Source organism: Epinephelus fuscoguttatus, linkage group LG14 (genome assembly GCF_011397635.1).
Source record: "Epinephelus fuscoguttatus linkage group LG14, E.fuscoguttatus.final_Chr_v1".
NCBI lineage: Eukaryota > Metazoa > Chordata > Actinopteri > Perciformes > Serranidae > Epinephelus > Epinephelus fuscoguttatus.
Window position 1 is genome coordinate 21,041,712 of NC_064765.1, and position 19,857 is coordinate 21,061,568.

At 42.1% G+C, this 19,857-nt stretch overlaps 1 protein-coding gene across 3 annotated transcripts in view; it reads left to right on the forward strand.

The window, feature by feature from the left end:
- ltk (leukocyte receptor tyrosine kinase) overlaps positions 1–19,857 on the forward strand; it is an 84,439-nt gene that overhangs the window by 34,966 nt on the left and 29,616 nt on the right. For 2 of the 3 annotated variants that reach the window (XM_049595724.1, XM_049595725.1), the window contains exons 6-15: positions 1,959–2,096; positions 6,742–6,891; positions 7,369–7,469; positions 7,616–7,776; positions 8,184–8,278; positions 13,858–13,929; positions 14,257–14,431; positions 15,154–15,304; positions 15,500–15,628; positions 16,068–16,224. In XM_049595724.1, the coding sequence (XP_049451681.1) occupies positions 1,959–2,096; positions 6,742–6,891; positions 7,369–7,469; positions 7,616–7,776; positions 8,184–8,278; positions 13,858–13,929; positions 14,257–14,431; positions 15,154–15,304; positions 15,500–15,628; positions 16,068–16,224 (1,329 nt within the window). The remainder of the gene's footprint in view (positions 1–1,958; positions 2,097–6,741; positions 6,892–7,368; positions 7,470–7,615; positions 7,777–8,183; positions 8,279–13,857; positions 13,930–14,256; positions 14,432–15,153; positions 15,305–15,499; positions 15,629–16,067; positions 16,225–19,857) is intronic. The other variant, XM_049595726.1, reaches the window with a different exon arrangement.

Below are 19,857 nucleotides of genomic sequence, written 5' to 3' on the forward strand. Positions count from 1 at the left end.
AGTATCATTACATTTATTGCCATTACTATATCCGCAGTAGCAGAAATTGAGGACAGTGAAACAACCAAAATAACTTTGGAAAACAAAATCCAGTATGTTCTGTGTTGCTGGTACTTGCTAGGCTCTGAGGCAACCGACAGTGATCTAGTTCTCTTTGGGACAGTGATGCCATCAACAATAACACCACTTTGAAATGCAAGGCGGGGAAAGTTGTCTCTTTCCACTTTTAGATTCTGAAAATGTAACATTTTTAATGCCTAAATTTAAACAAACCAAACAAAGATATAAAGTGAAATACAATACACATTATTTATATTGCGTTTTTTTATGCATTAAGTGGAAAGCATATGAACACTGGCAATTACTTAGGCATGTAAAAGCCTCCATACTCCAGGCCCTGTAAATAAATTAGGCAGGTATAGAAATATGCTTTTGGCTGACTGGTTCTTGGCTTGGAGACATTGCCAGGCAACCAGCGTAGACTCCAGAACGTTCCTGCTCCTGGCCAAGAAAGTCTAGCACATAACCTCCTGTAAATGTTAATTTGGAGCATTCTCTGGCACAAGAATTCACATCAGGATAAATAGATTTCTATTAGGGTTGTCAAAAGTATCGATACTCAAACGCTGTATCCGGATACAATACTAATTTACAAAAGTATCGATACTAACAGTGCACGCCACCTGAGCGCCTGTCGGGTGCACACGACGGGTCTAACGGACACGCGCTGTGCAGGCAGCGTCTGGCAGGCACAGAGCCCTCGCTGCAACCCGACTTGTTGTCGTTGCTGTGCATGCATGCACACATTTCTGTTGTTGTAATATGGCCAGAGCGGCTGCAGGAGGATCAGAGCAGCCAGTTTTGGTCAAAAATGATAAAGGAAAAAGCGCTCTCTGGAAATATTTAGTGAAGTGAACACAGCACGCTGCAGACAGTGGGTAAAGCCCCTGCCCTCACTAGCAGCTGAGCAGCTGGTGTCGCCAGCATCAAACTAAAATATAACTTCTAACATTAATGTGGGAGCTAAGCAGAAAACTTTATCAGTCATGCCCGTCTGTAACATTAATAGATAATATTAGTTTAACAGGACAACACAATTATGTGTGTCTGAAAAGTTATGTTAACTGTAAAGTCACAGATTGAAGCTGAAAAAACGTTTGGTTTCTCCCGTAAGCCCTGGTTCTCTGATCACATAGTGAGGTAGAAACAGGAGCATCCTGAGCCTAAACTACCAACTCTATTTGATCAGCAATGAAAACATGGTGCCAATTCACCAGAAGCACAGAAAATAAACAGGGCTGTAGATAAATACATTTGTATGGACAGATCTTGTTTCTGGTTGGTATTTATTTTGGGGGGATTTTTGTTGTTATCATTGATGTTACTGTTCTGATCTTTATTTAAAAAATGACATGCCTCTTAATTTTTTGCTACTGTATCGAAAATGGTATCGAGTGTTGAATATTTTGCTTGGTATCGATATCGAGTTTGAAATTTTAGTATCTTGACAACCCTCATTTCTATTGAATTGAATTGAACAACATTTTTACACTTTTTTTGAACCAATAAACAAATGAGGTAATTAGTGAACTTAAGAGGTGCTTGTAGTCTGAGATTTTGTTACCTCTGGACCAGAGCCAGGCTAGCTGTTTCCTCTTGATCCCAGTCTTTGTGCTAAACTAAGCTAACTGGCAGCCAGCTGTAGCTCATATTTAAAGTTCGGATATTAAAGTGGTGTTGATCTCCATTCTCCATCCCTCTCTTCGAACACTCAGCAATGAAGCAAATAAGCATGCTGACCCAAATGTCCTAATGTTCCGTTAAAGAAACATACATTCCCAACTTCAGGGTTAAATGACTTCTAAATGTAGTAATCTTTACAGTATGTTAGGATTAGTTCTCCATAATGTAGCGGATGTGTAGTATTGTATAATTATTGTGTTGTTGCTGGAATGCAGAACACGAGGAAATCGCATTGGATGCGGATTGTGGGGAATCTTTCTACTGTATAAACTCAGGAGGCTGCATCGACCAGAGCCAAGTGTGCAACTTCCACACCGACTGTGCTTTAGGAGAGGACGAGGGCTTCATCTGTGGTGAGCTTTTATAAATTTCCTGAATAAGATTACAGCATGCAGAAAGGATGCTGTTTTTTATTAGTAACACTTGAAACTGCTTGTATGCAGTCGGCTTGAGAGGTTTTCCCTGGTATGATGATGAATCATGATTAATTTGATTTGATCTGCTCCATTGGACTGATTCTGAGAGTGGGAGTGTGAAAACAACATGAAAAGCCAAAGATGTGTCTGTGTAAGGGCTTCGGTTTGTGTGATTGTGGGTGGGCAGATAAGTCAGGACAGTACTGGACTCCTACAGCTGAATATGGGGCTACTGACAGGTTGTAATCTATTTGCATCTGTATTAAAGTTTTAAACACAATTCAGTGTTTTTGACTGAAGGTTCCAGATTATTCCATGCCAAGGGCCTTTACACAGTACATTTAAAGAGTTACTATTATATGGACATTTAGAGTGTGAAGCCTGAGTGCAGCTTCTGTCCTCGGTTAATTTGCTTAAAAATTTTTAGTAGCTGGAAATCATTTTGTTGTATTTTCAGGAATTTGACACGCTTTGCCTTTTTAAAGGCCCAGACGCACCAAACTGACAACCAAGAAATACTGGCGACGAATGCCACCTGTTGAGTTGCCCTACATTGCTTGTGTCTCGGCCGAAAAATTGCACTTGCACACACCGCAGTCAACTGCGAACAAGCACGTATGTTCAGCACCTTTGTGAGAGGAAAGTACTCTCCATAGCAGTAGGCAGCAATTGTCTGTATTTGCCATTCAAAAAGGGAAACCGAAAGACCTACAGGATGCTTGCTAGCCAGTTAGCATTAACAACTGACCTGATGCTGAAAAAACAAAGGATATTTACCATTTACCAACAATAACACAAACAATTTCAAACCATTTTTACTTGAGAGCTCTGGCTAAAAACAATCTTACCTCGTATATATTATTTCGATTTCACACCATCTTGACTTAAGTTGTTTGTTTGCCTACTTCACTTCTCTTCTCCTGCATTTAGTTTAACTGTCAATCATAGTGATTTCTCTCACCAATGGGCACTGACGGGTCTGACACTGATTCAGTATACTGATACATTATAAATCCAAAAATATGCTGCAGAGGCATTGCTTCGCTGCAGCGGCCGTGGGTTTGAATCCGGCTCGCGGCCCTTGTCTGCATGCCAGTCCCCGCTCTCTCTCTGTCTCCCCATTGCACCTTCTGTCCTGTCATAAAAGGCAAAAAAAGCCAACAAAAATAATCTCGTCTCGTCTCGTCTCATCGTCCTCCGCTTATCCGGGTCCAGGTTGCAGGGGCAGCAGCCTCAGCAAAGAAGCCCAGACAGTCCTCTCCCCAGCCACCTCCATCAGCTCTTCCGAGGGAACCCCGAGGCGTTCCCAGGCCGGCCGGGTGATGTAATCCCTCCAGCGTATCCTGGGGCGGCCCCGAGGTCTCCTCCCGGTTGGACATGCCCGAAACACCTCCCAAGGGAGGCGTCCGGGAGGCATCCTTACCAGATGCCCGAACCACCTCAACTGGCTCCTCTCGATGTGGAGGAGCAGTGGCTCTACTCTGAGTCCCTCCCGGATGTCTGAGCTCCTCACCCTATCTCTAAGGCTGAGCCCAGCCACCCTGCAGAGGAAACTCATTTCGGCCGCTTGTACTCGCAATCTCGTTCTTTCGGTCACTACCCAGAGTTCGTGACCATAGGTGAGGGTTGGAACGTAGATCGACCGGTAAATCGAGAGCTTCATTTTCTGGCTAAGCTCCCTTTTCACCACAATGGACCGGTTAAGCGCCCACATCACTGCTGACGCCGCCCCAGTCCGCCTGTCAATCCCCCCCTCCATCCTACCCCCACTCGTGAACAAGATCCCGAGATACTTAAACTCACCACCTGAGGCAGGACCCAGCACCCTGGTGAGGGTAAAGAGCTGGTCCACAGTTCCGCATCCGGGACAAAAACCACATTGCTTCTCCTCAATCCGAGGTTCAACTATCGACCAGACCCTCTTCTCCAGCACCCTGGCGTAGACCTTACCGGGTAGGCTGAGGAGTGTGATCCCCCTGTAGCTGGACACACCCTCTGGTCCCCTTTCTTGAAGATGGGGACCACCACCCCCGTCTGCCACTCCAGAGGCACTGCCCCCGATGTCTATGCAATGTTGCAGAGGCGTGTCAGCCAGGACAGCCCTACAACATCCAGAGCCTTGAGGTATCCAGGGCGAATCTTGTCCACCCCCGGGGCTCTGCTGCCACGTAGTTCCTTCACTACCTCGGCGACTTCTGCCCCAGAAATTGGACGACCCGCCCCCGAGGCCCCCAGCTCTGTTTCCTCACTGGGATACGTGTTGGTGGGATTGAGGAGCTCCTCAAAGTATTCCTTCCACTGCCCGACAATGTCCCCAGTTGACGTCAGCAGCTCCCCGCCCCCACTGTAAACAGTGTGAGCAAGTTGCCGCCTTCCCCCCCCCGAGGCGCCGGACGGTTTGCCAGAACCTCTTTGGAGCCGAAATAAGAAATAATCTTTAAAAAAAAAATGCTGCAGAAAAGTGTTTTCAGAGAGTCAGTTAATGCCTTTAACTTCCTCCCACTTCACAGTCTGAAATATAATAAGCTTCATCATTATCTTTGAAAACATCAATCATCCAGCACGAAAAAAAAAACCCTCTTCACCACACAATCAAAAGGCCTCGCTTCAGTCATTAATGAACTCAATGGTAGTCAGGGCTATTTAGAGTGCTTGAGTCATGAATTGCTGGGGGAGAAGTGCTGGTTCACAGTGGTGGTGTAATTTTTTTCAGTGGACCGCCAGTAAAATAAATCCTGCATGTGTGTTCATAAAGTACTCTGTTAAATGGACCCTTGACATGGCTTTTTTTGTCATCTCACCCAAGAAGGGTCTAAAGGATTGATGTCGGTTTTTATATCTGTTTCCAGTATAAAAAATATTATGTGTTTAGTTCAGCTGAAGAAGGAACAGGCTCAGCTCTGAGAATGTGCCTCCCAACATCTGTCATACATGTACACTGTATGAATAAAGGAAATGGTCATTTTGGAAAATGTGCCTAGCGAAGAGTGAGCAAAGGAGATTGATACCAGTCATCAGTGTCTGTGTGTTAAGAACAGAGCTTGAGTCGGGTAAAGCCTGATTATTGTAGGGCGCTCAACACTTGATAACTGTCACTCAAAAGGTTTTAAGTCGTCTCCATGATAACCAGAGATCCCCTGCTGTATATGTGTTTACTTTAGTTTATGAGTTGTAGGCTATATTTATTGATTGATCATCTCCTAGTCTCTCTGTGAGTGGCAGATTCCCCTCATTCGCTATGATGTGCTTCGAAAAAAATCAGAATCAATAAATCAAACACTGTTGATTTCCTCCTGTTGAGCTGACATGAACATGAACATTTTGGTGTCAGTCACCCTGGTGAGGGCGGTTTGACAGGCCACTGTCCACACAGCTCCCCAGAAGCTGCTGCTGATAGATGGCTGCTTCTGTGGACAGAGATACTGTGTGATAAAATATGAAGTTGTCAGCAACATAACAAAATTCTTCGGGTTAGGGATAGTGTTTAGTGACTCCTTTTTCTGTCGAATAGACATCATTTATGTTGAGTGATACTCATTGAAAGTGTCAAGTATCCTACTGTAAATCAGGCTTAAGATGACTTAGCATAAAAACAGCTAGCAGTGGAAACCAGCTAGGTGCTCAATAAAGTTAAAAAATATGCCTACCAATCCCTCTAAAGCTCATTATTTAACATGTTGTTTCACTAACATGTTTAATCTGTACACAAACAGAAATTTAAATACTTTAGCTTGTAATTTTAAAAGGGAGTTATGTGCTGTAATTGCTTGTTAGCAGCAATGGGCAGGTCCATTGACAGTAGGCAGTACTGCGTGCTGATAGCACTAATTACCAGCATTGCATCCCCACCTACATAAATTGTCATTTGTCCATTTTTTTTGTTTTCAGATTTAAAAAAATCAAGATGCAACATATAAATAACAGAGCTATAGAGGTGTAGGTCAGGTGTTTAAGCTAGCTAGGCTAACCACATCCTGACACCATCTGCACTTATCACATAAGAAAACTGTCCATCCTTTCATCTCATTCTTGGAAAGTAAGGAAGTAGTTCCCAAAACTATTTCTTTAATATTAACGTCTACATTTCTGCAGCAGCTACATGTTTTGGCTCAAAAGTCCTACCTCTATGGTGATGTTGGAACTTATATATGTTCACCTAGTATCTCTTGGATGTATTGGAATCCAGCCGCCAGCTAATATGATTCAGCATGTAAACAAGACAATTTTGGATTTGTGGGAAGGAATCTTTTCACTTTGAAGTTGACTAATTTCTTTACCCTGCTGTAATCAGGCTAAACATACCTGCTTTCCTTGTGCCAGATGCAAATAGATGAAATTGTTATTTATTATCTCATGTGACTGTAAGCTGCCAAACAAGAACATTTCCTAGTCTGAGAGACATCAAGGTTCTCTAACTTGCATTTTAAGACATTAAATTATGGCACCCCTTGAAGTTCTTAACTGATTTCTCCAAAAAATGTAAATCTTGCTTTGAGAGAGGAGGAATCAATTGGGAAAGATGGACCTTTAAGCAGCTGTGATCTCTATTTTAGTGAAATATGATAATCTTCCTCCTTCCCAGGTACTCTTCCATTTGGCTCCCACTGTTCATTTGAACAGGATGCATGCGGTTGGTCCATGTCCAACCAGCACTCGGCCTGGAGAAGGGTCGCTGGAAATGAACTTCTGGAGAGGGAGGACATGCAGGGTGTTGCTCTGCAGAGTACACCAGGTTAGCAGTGTGTGCCATTATGTTTGAAATGGGCCATATTAACACCTTGTATCCTAGTTTAATATATATTGTTAGTGGTTTGTGTTTAAAGTTAGACTCTGTCACAAACAGGCTTTTCTATACCCAGATAGGGGTAGGAATGCTTTGTTAGATTACTACCATATGAAGTTACACTGCATGACCATAAAGAGTTCATATGGATCCTTTAAATCCAGCTGCAGAACATATTTGTCCTAAAAAAAAGTTTAATATAGCTTTATATTTAACCCAATGTTACAACTGCTTTCAATCATCTGAGTTTTAGTTTTACCGGCTGCTGGTTCTCTGAATAAGACAACTTCAAAATGTGTGGCTTTAAAGAGTACAGCATGAACTTTTCAAACTATTACTACATCTCTCATATCCATTATTTTGATAACAGATTGTTTCATGAGCTGGTTGGTGTACTGCTGTGTCATATTTATTGTGCGCCCTCAGGGCACTTCCTGTTTCTGCAGGTAAGAGAGAGTAATTCTGTTCGAGAGGCGTCCATTCAGAGCTCCTCTTTCCCTCCTCCAGTCTCTACCACTGCCTGTCAGGTCAGTTATTTAGACAGACACAATTATTAAATCAATTTGTTTATATATTTTATGTTATTTTCTCCTTATGAGGCTGCTCTTTGTCAACAGAATATTTTATTAATATGTTTATTCCTTGCTGAAATTGTGTCTGTTTTTCTATTCAGATGCGTTTCTCCCTGTACCTGTATGGACACTTCAATGGTTCATTGCTGGTGGCTATAGAGGAGAATGGGACCAGCACAGCACCACTGGTCTGGGAGAGAAATGATCAGTGGACAGACGACTGGGAAGATGTTGCCCTGCAGCTGACTGGCCTTCATCATGAGTGCGTATAAATGAAAAGGGTAGAGGAGTGGATGATTATGTAACACTGACATGTTTCAGCAAAAGGATCAGACATGTGTATAAATGTTAGCTAAATCATTTAACTATACCCTTTTATTACTACTCTTTTTCATGGTTCTCGTTGAAAAACAGACCCTTTTCCCAGACTCTGTGGTATTAAGATTTACTTTATTTCCCATGTCAGAAAAAAATGAGTACTTTAGATTGGTGACGAGGAGAAAAAATTGCTGCTTTCATCCAAAGAATTTGTAATCATTGTTAAGGTTTGACTTGTTCTTTACTACAAGCTGTGTTTTACACATATTGGGGTTGAATTCCTGCTGCTTTTCACATAAAGACAAAAACTCTAATTCTGTAAATAAAACAATGTCATGCGCTTTGCTCCAGGTTCCATGTTAAAGTGACAGCTGTGTGGGGACAAGGCTCCAATGCTGACGTTGCTCTTGATGACATTGCAATTGGTGCGGCCTGCTTCGGCACAGGTAAGCCATCCTAACATGCCACCATTTAATTATTGTTCAACATATTTGTGGTAATAATATGTAAAACCAACGCAAATAAAGAGTGTGTATCGTTTGAGTCAATAGTTGACTTTGCCAGGGGAAGCAAACATGTAAGTTACTGGTCACACTAGTTTCTCTTTTTTGTAAAGAGTCTGTGTGACATTTGAATAAAGAAATATCATTTCACATGTTGCGCAAATGGGAGGTTGATTTCATGAAGAATAAAATGCTTAAAAGTTTAAAAGTTTGGCTGCTACAGCCTGACTTGGTGTCTATGACCAAAGACTGTTCAAAAATAATGGACAAAGCCACAGTAATGTCACCCATTGGTATGTGGACTCCCAAGTTTGGCATTGTGGCTGTTGCTATCTTTAATTTTTTTGGAGCAAGAAATGAGCATATTTAGGCAAGAGTGTGTCTTTGGAGGAGCGAAGGGTGGATCTGACTGAGAACCTGAGGACAGCCCATCACTCAAAGCAACCACGCCCATATTAATGCAGAACTTCAAGCCCTAATAAAATTTAAACAGCGGAGTTCATCCTCCCCAAAATTCTTGTCTAGAAGGGGAAAATTAGCTACAGAAACTAGGCCTGTTTTTTGCACCAGGCTATAAACTCCTCCCCCCTGCAGAACTGCAGTTTTTGGCACTTTGTGTTGGCTTTGTTTTTTTGTTGGCTTGTATATGGTAACTTTTATCTAAACTAAGCACAAAAAGTAAGGAAATTTGTGTTTAGAAGATTATTTCTTTGTTATAACAATGGAACATGCATTTGTTGGATGAACAGCAGAGCTGATTATGTGGGTTGCGCCCATGAAAAATTTGTCAAATCTTCTCTTTTTTTTGCTGTTGCTATTGACTCTTGTTTTGAGCTCCTGGTACCTGGTTGGAGGAACATGTGGAGGAACGTTATGTTCAGCGATGAGTCCAGATTCCTACGCAGTTAAATCATAGGGTCAAAGTGTGGAGAAGACGTGGAGAACACTTTGCTGATTGCTGCACCGATAGAGTAACATCTTTTGGTGATGGTATTGGGCGGCATCTCCCTCACTAGAAAAACAAGGCTTGTCATAATCGGAGGCAATCTCAATGCAGAGAGATATCGAGATGAAATTCTGCAACCAGAGCAATCCCATATCTCCACAGTCTGGGACCGAACTCTATCCTCCAAGATGACAATACTCGCCCCCACAGAGCAGGGCTTATCAGAGACTACCTCCAAAATTTGGTGGCGGAGACCTGACCTCATCCCCATTGAAAAGTTGTGGGATAAACTTGGGCGTGCTGTTCGTGCCAGAGTGACCAACACAACCATGTTGGCCGACAAATGCTGGTTGAAGAATGGGATACCATCCCACAGCAGTGTGTGATCAGACTGGTGACCAGTGTGAGGAGGAGGTGCCAGGCTGTTGTGGCTGCCTATGGTTCTTCCACACACTACTGAGGCTCCTATTTGTTAAATGAATAAAATGTTAAATTGCCAGTATGACTTGTTCCTTCAGACTTCAATCATCCAATCCACCAAGCAACACCAAGCAAGAGTCAACAGCAAAAAAAAAAAAAAAAAAAGCTGTTTGTCATTGGCAGAGAAGATTTGACAAATTTTTCATGGGTGCAACTCACATACATACAGCTCTGCTGCTCATCCCACAAATGCATGTTCCTTACAAGTGTGGCATTATTTAAAAGGGAAATAAACAGGCTTTCCAACGGTATGAGATTTATTGCCAAGAAGCATTGTTACAACAAAGAAATAATCTACAATCTACCAGATTTTCCTTACTTTTTGTGCTTAGTTTGAATATTTTACTCTCCATGTTGTTGCTGAGTCACGTGTGACATGTATCTTACTTTAGATGTATATCTAAAATATTAATCTTGTTTGTTAATAAGACATTTCTTTCAGGGCATCCTTAACAAGCACTTGAGACCACAGAGACCACTGTTCAGCAAATGTTTTGCTTTAAATCTTATTAAACTGTAATGCTGTGTTCACACAAGGAGAAACAAAGCAGCAGCATGGCTGGCTCTATTATTGCTGAGTTGCTGTTGAAGTGTTGCACAGTCGCTCATCCACTGAACGTCTTCTAAAGTTTGTATTTGGTAAAAAAAAAAGAAAAAAGACCTATAATATTTATCAATGTCTGAGCCCCATTTTGGCATCACATTTTGCTGCCACATCACATCCCCGTGTGCACTACAATACACAAAGAACTAGCATAACGTCAGCTGTTTTAGCTAAAAACACAATACCACAGCTAGAAACAAACGTATGATTAGTTGAGTGCTGAAAGAAGTTGAGGTCAGCCCAACTTTGATTTGTGTCAGGCGCCAGTTTGTGGCTTCATGTCACCAGTTTCCATTGAAAATTACTTGTAGCCTGTTGCTGTGTGAACACAGCATGAGGCTAACTATGCCCAGTGAGACCATTTGTCTTACAATGGTCTCTCCTCATTACATCTAAAATTGTTTGTGCACAATATGACTCCAAGACTGTTGTTGAGACTGGTATCACGCTTGGTCCTGCAGCTTTCCTCAGTCATTTATTTTATGCCTTGTTTCAATGATTGTTTTTGACATGAGGCTAGCCAACATTTTATGCTTTGCTGCAAATGCATCACTGCAGTATGGCAGTAAAAATTTGTACCAACATTCCTGTGTTTGAGCCATAAGATTCAGTTTTTTATTCTCACAATCACGTAAAAGGACGCTTTAAAAACCTCTTCATGCTCTATTCAAATGTCCCGGGGTGAATTTATTAATAAGCATGACAATAGAGTTAAACACAGATGTGAAATTTGACTTTGTTGTATTTTATTAATGAGATACGTCTGTTTTTATTTGGGTTTGATTTAATAGAAGGGTAGTTTAAAACCTGCAGGGAGACACAGTGTTGGTGGTATAATGCTGTTGTTCAGTTCCAGCTGGACAAGACTTCAGCAATTTCTAACTGGTATCAATTCAAGATCCCAGAGTAACTTCAGTGAGCCATAACATTACTTAATGTTTCTCCCTATGATATTTTTGACCTCCCTGTGCTGGGATTCTCTTGCACTGTGGTGCCTTGCATGCATTTCTGGTGTTGAATCTAGACCATGGAGGCTCTCAATGCTCAAAGGTACTATGCAGGATTTTCCTAAAAAATACTGTGTAGACTCACACAAAAAAATAATCCCTCTTACTCATCACTTATGACCCACTAGAAGTGTGTGGCAGTGTATTTATCTACAGGGACTCTGCTTTCTGCCTGTATATTCTCATTCTCTTCTTATCCCGCTGTGTTCAAGGACACTCCTGGACACAGCATGCAGGTGAGGTTGAGACTTTATTATATAAAAAGGTAGCGGTCAAGTTCCAGACTGTAAGCAACACACATCGAAGAGGGAGCTACAAAAATTGCAGACACAGCACCACAGTGTTACCGTTTACAAATAGTAGCCAAAAATGTTGCATTGCCTGTTACCTCAAAGTAAGTTCAGCCATACCGTGTTGGCAAAGGGCAGCTCGGTGGACCTTGCATCTTGGGTTGAAGTAAATGCAAACCTTGCTATGCTGTAAAACCATTAAATTTAACAGAAACCACATTAGAGGTCTGGTATCTAAGATTTAGTGGCATCTAGTGGTGAGGTTGCAGATTGCAACCAACCAAATACCTCTCCTCTCTACCCCCCCTTTCCATGCATCTAGAGAACCTGCTCGCAGGGCCCTCTCAAAAACAGTGAAAGGCCTTCTCAGTGCCAGTGTTTGGTTTGTCCGTTCAGGGCTACTGTAGAAACATGACGGTCTCTGTGGAAGAGGACCCACTCCCTGTGTAGATATGAAGGGCTCATTCTAAGGATGCATTCACCCTGGGGCTATTTGAACCACTTCAAATGAACCCTGGTCTGCTTCCACGGATAGTTTGGTTTGGTTTGCTCATTCTAACTCTGGTGCGGACCAAACAAGCAAACCCTGTTCCGCTTTAAAACTGGGGGTCTCGGTTCACTTGCAAGTGTAATCTTGTGCGGTTCGCTTACAGTGGGAAATGCAAACAGACTATCCGGCAAACCAAAGTGAGGAAGTGTACCACAGAGAGGAGGTGGCATAGAGCACAGTACATTTTGGGTAGGAAAAAAAACAAAGCCAGCAGCACCAACCCGGGAGAAGCAGAGGTAAAAAAAAGAAAAAGTTGAAGCAGCTTGCACTGGCACTCATATCAAATCTATAAATACGGGTTGTGAATTAATACAATATAAATGGTGATTTATTTGACACCAGTGGACTTAAACCGGTTTAACCCAAATATACCGGATATATGTACAAAATGTACAGAAAACAGAGGGACCTTGTTCCATTGTATTTGGCAATGTACAAAGGTTTACATGTTCTGGTAAGAGGTAAGAGTTGTGATAGAGAAGGTAATTTCAAAATAAATTTTACTGGATCCTAAACTTTTTCTCTTGGGCTTATATCCAAAGAAACATAATTACAGTAAATATGAACGAGCATTTATAGATCTCAGCCTGCTCAATTCAAAAAAATGTATTGCATTATTATGGAAAGGGATTTATAGACCAAGTATTACTCAGTGGACAAGACAGATGTTATCAAGTCTCCCATTAGAGAGAATATCTTACATATTAAAGGCCAAACAGCATGTGTTTGAATTTATATGGGGACCCTTCACAGATTATGTAAAAGATTTAGATTTAGATCACTACATGATTCCCAAGCACAGCACCGCTGCTGCTCACCGCTCCCTCAGGGGATGGGTCAAATGCGGAGAATGAATTTCACACACTGTGTGACAATCAGTGGGACTTTAACTTTAACTTAACAGATGATGTGAGTGAGTAGGTTCCATGAACAGTGCAGTTTTCAAGATTAAAATTTCTTTTCAAAACATTCTGCTTTGCAAATTTTTTTTTCCTAGACATCTGGATTTAACATATGTCACAATGAATATACTCCATTTTATGAGTACTATTTTGAGACATGCCATTTGGAGATTTTTACTGGATAGAACAGGAGCACGACCGTTTGGTCCGTTTTAAAAAGTGCAGTGTGAAAGTGAACTGAACCATATGAAGGTGTGACATTTTTCGGCATTCCCCACCCAATCGAACCGAGTCCCCTGGACTATCCTGGTGTGAATGCGCCCTAAGATAACAAAACACAACTCTTAGTTACAGGTGACTATACACTAATGAAAACATAATTATGAATATGTATTCCATTTCTGCCAATAGAGCCCCCTAAATCCAACTTACTGGACCTTCAAGTGAAACCATAGAAATTAACAAAATTTATCATGGCTGTTTGCTACATAATGGACAAAGAGGGCTTAGTAGGAAATACATTTATGGTGTTCTACTTAGGAATCAGTCTCAGGAAATGTGTCCTTGTTCATCCAAAATACTCGTCCTTGAACTGTTCTCATTTCCTTTGATGGGTGTTGCTTTCTGTCTGAATATGATTTATGCTTAAGTGATATGCAGATGGGTTACTGTGACTCCATGTCCCTCTTTCTCCTCACCTTTCTCCTCACCTTTCTCTACCTTGGCTTGCTGCCTCTGCTCAGATGAGAACTCTCTCCTGCCCATGGCAGACTTGGAGGATTTCTTAAGCCCCCTTCCAGAGCCTTCAGCCTCAGGTACTTGTGGATTTTCCAAAGTCTACCATGTCATTTTGAATCCATTTTGCGTGCAGAATTTACATACCAGGTGGTGGATTGTACACTCGCAATCTCTCTTGATGCTTGAAGCTTTATCTAGCAGCTGACCAGGGGCTTTCAATACGTCCGGCCATATGTTTGCTTCTGTTCTTCAATGTTTAGTTGTTTATCTTGGTCTCACAGATTTCTTGTTATTTTTATCCAAGTGAATACACAGTACCTACATTTTAAAGACTCACTCAACACTTCTACAATTTCCCACCAGCTCATGTCAGTGTTTTTTTCTCTTTATCTCCATTTTTCCAGAGGTTTCTTTGATGACATGGTGGTTTAACTCATGTGGTGCCAGTGGTCCCCATGGCCCGACCCAGGCCCAGTGTGACAGTACCTACAGGAACAAAAATGTCAGTGTTACTGTTAGGAAGGAAGAGCCCTTCAAAGGAGTCCAAATGTGGAGGGTACCTGCGACTAACAGATACCTGTAAGTGATGGAGGAGACAGCTTTAACACTCTTCTCTCAGGGCTAGTCGGTTATTTGTTCCAGTGTAAATCTGATGAATGTCTGTTTTTTGTATGTTTTTCTTATCTTTTGTCACTTTTTGTTTTTTTGAAGGAGTTTCTACAATAACAAAAATTGTCTCTTCCTGTAAGATCAGTGACTCACTGTTGCTTTTTTCTCTCTCTGAATGTCATCCATAGTTCATTTAGTCACTGAAGAGACAAGCTGGGCTCGGCAGCAATTTAGTGGTGTGTCTGTGTGCTTGGGGTGTAAATTGTTCTAGCCATGCTCAGTGTAACTGATTATTGGCCTGCCAGATCAAGACTTGAAAGCAATTTGATTGTCTTTGCACAGCCAGTCTTGGGACCTCATTATTACGCTCACGACATGAAATGATGCAACAGAAAAGTGTCAGGATTACTCGTAGGATTTCCATGGCGTTGAATGACTACAGCTAAGTTACACACAGCTGTACTTCTTGCCAGTGTCAGCGCAAAGCGTGTGTTTGTAAGAGGAACCCTTTACAGAACAGCAGGTGACTGTGTCTCCTAATTTGTGTGTTATGATAGACATCTGTAGCTGTTTGCTCAAGTGCACTGCAGTCTTATCTATCAAGTGTGTGATATGCTGTGGAGCCTGAGCCAGAAAGCAATTTCTTTCAGTCACAGTATTTAAACCCCTTGTGGTGCATTCATCTCCCTCAGGATCTCTGCTTATGGGGCTGCAGGAGGGAAAGGAGCCAAAAACCACAACAAGCGCAACCATGGGGTTTTTATATCTGCCATATTTCCTCTGGAGAAAGGAGATACCCTTTACATCTTGGTGGGACACCAGGGAGAGGATGCATGCCCAGGGGTGAGTTGGGTGGACTTCAGGACCAGCTGAAAGGATTTCCTGAAGTGTGTGATGTCCCGCTGGGATGTCTTTTGGCAGGGAAAGTAGAGACAAGAATGTGACCTAGATAAAAAAGTTCTTGCCTGCTGGATTCATACATAAGTGAATACAGCTTCTCCCTCTGAAAATCAAATTTCCTTCTCCCCTGTGGTGTAGAGAAATCCCCATACCCAGAGGATCTGCCTGGGAGAGTCATCAGTCATTGAAGACAACCTCAGGGGGGAGGCTGGTGCAGAGTGGGCAGGAGGAGGAGGCGGAGGAGGTGGAGCCACCTACATCTTTAAGGTGACAGATGATACTTTGTGTTGTTTCAACAGCGTGGGCTCTTTCTGTGGGTCGTTTGTACCTCGTGCTCATGTACTAGTGCACATACTGATAGGCATCAACATGTCTGTAGGCATACTGAAAGGATTTAGCAGTGTCTCACACTATAATCCACGGGTTTAGATATAAATTGGACTTACTACAAGTTGGAAAGTTTTTTTTCATCATAACATTAGCACAGGAAAAATATTCACTGGCCCCTTTATTATGATCTCCCATCTGTAAAAAAAAAATGTGAGTTTGCTGGGTCACGTTCAGTTTGCTTCGGCACTAAGACTGATGCTTTGTCAAAAGTCCTTTTTCATTTGCAGTGAAATGTAGAGATGCACACTTACTGTGGCACAAACATAGTTGAAGATGGCTCAGATAAGTGAGATTTACAGTGATGCTGTCTCGTCAGATGGAGGGAGCTGAGCTGGTTCCCTTGCTGATTGCGGCTGGCGGAGGAGGAAATGCCTACATGGAGGACCCCGAGTCCAGTCTGGACCAGATACCACTGGAGCAGTATGAAAACAGCACCACAGCTCCTGGTACCAACGGTCAAACTGGTGCTGCAGGTACTAAATTATAGGCCATACGACTGCTAATGCAAATGTACTGTTGTTTAAGGAGTTCACTCAACTAAACCTACAAAGATTTATCAGTTATGTTTTTGAGATACTGGACTTTGAGATTTTTCTCTCCACCCCGATATAATGAGGGTGAATGGAATTTTATTTGTGGTTGTCATAGCATTTTTCTGTTACTCTGGATAATTCATCAAACATGCAGTAAACTGTGCTCAGAAAAGTTTTGGCAGTGAGGTCTGTAAATAATTTGGAATGACAAGCTCACAGTTTTGGTCAATTCTTGGCTTAAGGGGGCATTTGATGCCTTAAATAGAATGTGAACAGTGGAGAGATGACAGAAAAATTAAGGCAGAGAGATAGTGAACGTGCAATTAAGGTCCTGAGATGTTGTGGTTCCTGTTTGTATGCTTCTGTGCTGTTGACAGCCGTGGCTGAATGGATTATGTTTTCAGGTTGTCTGTATGTCCCATTCTCGTGAGCCTGATATGTCAGGAACCCCTTACGAATGTTTTTTGTTTTTGTTTTTTTAATTTGGCACAAACTTGGACTTAAGGACAAACTGATCAGACTTTGGTGGTCAAAGGTCACTGTGACCTTACAAAACACGTTTTTGGCTGCAACTCAAGAATTCATACTAATTTATACTAATTATAGTATTATTATTATAGCACGAGACTTGAGAACTAGCACCACTACTAGCCATCAGCTGGTCTCGCGTGAGTTGCCATGTAAACACAGCACGCCTGCAGGGCAGGCTAACTGACCACGGTGAGAAATGATGCTGTAAAAGTGGAGTAAATTACGTCTTTTCAAGTCAATTTTGCATGCCACAGCTTCAGGGCACTTGGATTACGACGGATGAGTGGTTCTGACATTTTTGAAATGCATTGGCAGAGTTTTATTACATTTTCAAAATGTGGGTTCCATGCACTTCAAGTGTAGCTGTTATTCCGGCTAGCTGTTATCCTCCGATACCCCGAATGAGTTTTGGAGATTAAAAAACTACACTGGACTTCTTGTTGGCATGAGGGTGAGTTAGTACTGTCTGTATTTTCATTCTAAAGTGACCATTTCCTTTAATGTGCTTTGTAATAGAATATGCCTTGAGATCTGCAAGAATCTGACATTTTATTTAAAAAATGTTTTACAAAGGTTCTGACAAATGTGTAAGTCCCCCAGTATCACTGTGACTTGACAAAGGGTTCGAGGTTGACAGGGACAGTTTTATATGAAAACTTGCGAAGAGTAGAATGACAGGTTATATTATGTTACAAAAAGATAGAAAAACTTCCCAACTAGCTGAACTCTTTTACTGATATATTATGGTATAAGGACAACACCAAAGGAAGAACAGCATAAAACATTACCAGTACATGTAGTATAACTTATGTGTACAAAAAATATTCTTTATGACACTAAAGTTTGGCTGCAGACTCAGGTGTGTGCTTTTCACAGCGAAGGGTTAGAAATCCTAGTTAAGAATGTGCCCCTGTTTTTTTTTTCATCAACTGCTGACATGCTGCAATTTCCAACAACAACAGGTTAATCTCTCCAAAAGGTAGCATTAAAACCTCCCCATAGAGACGTGTTGGTTGAAGGCCATGTGAGGATTTGTTTGTTCTGTAAACACACACACAAAGCAGCACATGTTGGCATGCATGCACGCTCTCACTCAGCAGGATGTGTTTGCCCTGTGGATAATGGGATCTATCTGGATTTTATTTTTAGTTTCTCGACAGGTCTTGACCTTCGGAGCAAGACATATATGGCAGAGAAAGGTCTCTCCTTGCTCTTGGAAATGCCTGCTGGAACGTTCACAGTAAATCCCCCCGACCAACCGAGTCTCAACACAGAGCATCTATCGGCTCATCTTATTGAAACCTCTGCACGTTTGTTTAGATAAAGATCTGAGTGTCGGGGGAAATATGTAGCTCTTAGTAGTGTGTAGATGAGATGTGTAAGGATATGTGTGTGAGTGTGGGTGTATGTGTGTGGCGGTGTTGTCACATGAGACTAGAGCTGCAATAGATACAGTATGTATGTCATTATCATGGATGACAGGGTGGGCTTTCAAGATTTAGCAACATTTGATAAGGCTTAGGGACTCTAACTGGACATGTGACTTTCTGTTCATCAGCGTAGATTAGAGGCCGTGATTGGCTGGTGGTTGAACCTGTCGACTCTTTGCATGATTATTCATTACTCAAGGGTCTCCATCACTGCACTGTGGCAACAGTTAAACTCCAACTTTATATATAAGTACAAAAAAAGAACGTGGCTGTCAGTGATGCCCGTGTGGATGGGTGTAAGTTGATAAAAGGCAAAAGCCACAAAGTCCTGTGTTCTTGGTTTTTTGGGGGGGTTTTGGGAAACAAAGAAGCCTCGCTGAGGACCCTCTCAAATCCACCCACCAGCTGCCTGCAAACAAAAAGAAATAAAGTCACAACAACACAACAAAAACTGGCAGACAGAACAAGAGCTTTTTGCCGACTATATACTCTTGTTTCTGTGCTTTGCGTCGCTAATGTTTCACTCAGATCTCCAGGTGGAGATCGTCCCACCTTGTCAAACTTAGACTTAACAAGACCGACCTCTTTCCTCAAAGAATATTGACTTCTTGAAACTTCTTGATAGCCTGTAAAGCAGCGAGCAGAGCCCACTTTGCTGATTGGACACCCAGTCAAACTGCTCGCTCTCTCTCACAGAATCCCTCTGCTGCTGTTTGCTCAGTCAGATCAACAGCCTCCAGTAAAAGCTAACTAAAGCCACCGTGAACACTACTGCCCAGACTGCCAAGAATTGCTCTGTAACTTGAAGGGTTACTCCAGAGGCAGTTTACATATTAGCTGTACAGCTGTGCGGTGCCTGTTAAAAACATGCCTGTTTGGAACAGCCCAATTGCTTGGCCGTCTGTATTGCTGCTTGCAGCCTTGGCAAGGACCACTTATCCAAACAGCTTCACACTCAACACTACGCGTTCTTGAGTCTTAAGCAGTACACCTGCTAAGTGTGAAGTTGATGGGATGAGCAGTTGTCGAGAAAAGGACAGACAGACAAACAGATTTCTTCCATTTCTGCAAGATAATGTCTTAGAAAATTACTGAGGCGATATCACCCAGGTATTTCGGCTTTTCTTGCCGTCTATAAATTTATTGGAGGAGAGTGCTGTCTCTACTTCACCAGCCAACCAGGTGCTCAAGTAAGACAAGAAGAGTTTATTTCACCAGTGTGTTCATGTGCGGGGCCTTCATCAGGGTCATTTAGAGAATGTGCCAAAAGCACGGCTTATGTACAGCTAGCTTTATCTTAGCTGGACGCATAGATGGCCAGCCTTGATCTCCAGCATAGAAAGTTTAAAATCAAAGTACACAACAAAATGAAACAACAACAGCCATCTCACAATTGCAGTTACAGGCACTCAGAGGGCAAAGACCAAAGGCTAATCGTCCAGTTTTCTATGATATGAAAATCTGCAAGCACAACCACTTTATATGCCTGAATATCTTTCCATAAACTATTAGAAATATGTGAAACGAGTGCTCCATAACAACTGCTTTCTGTAAAGTTTGAGCAACTCCTTGTGTAGTCTACCCCAGGAGATTACCAGTACCCGTGAATATG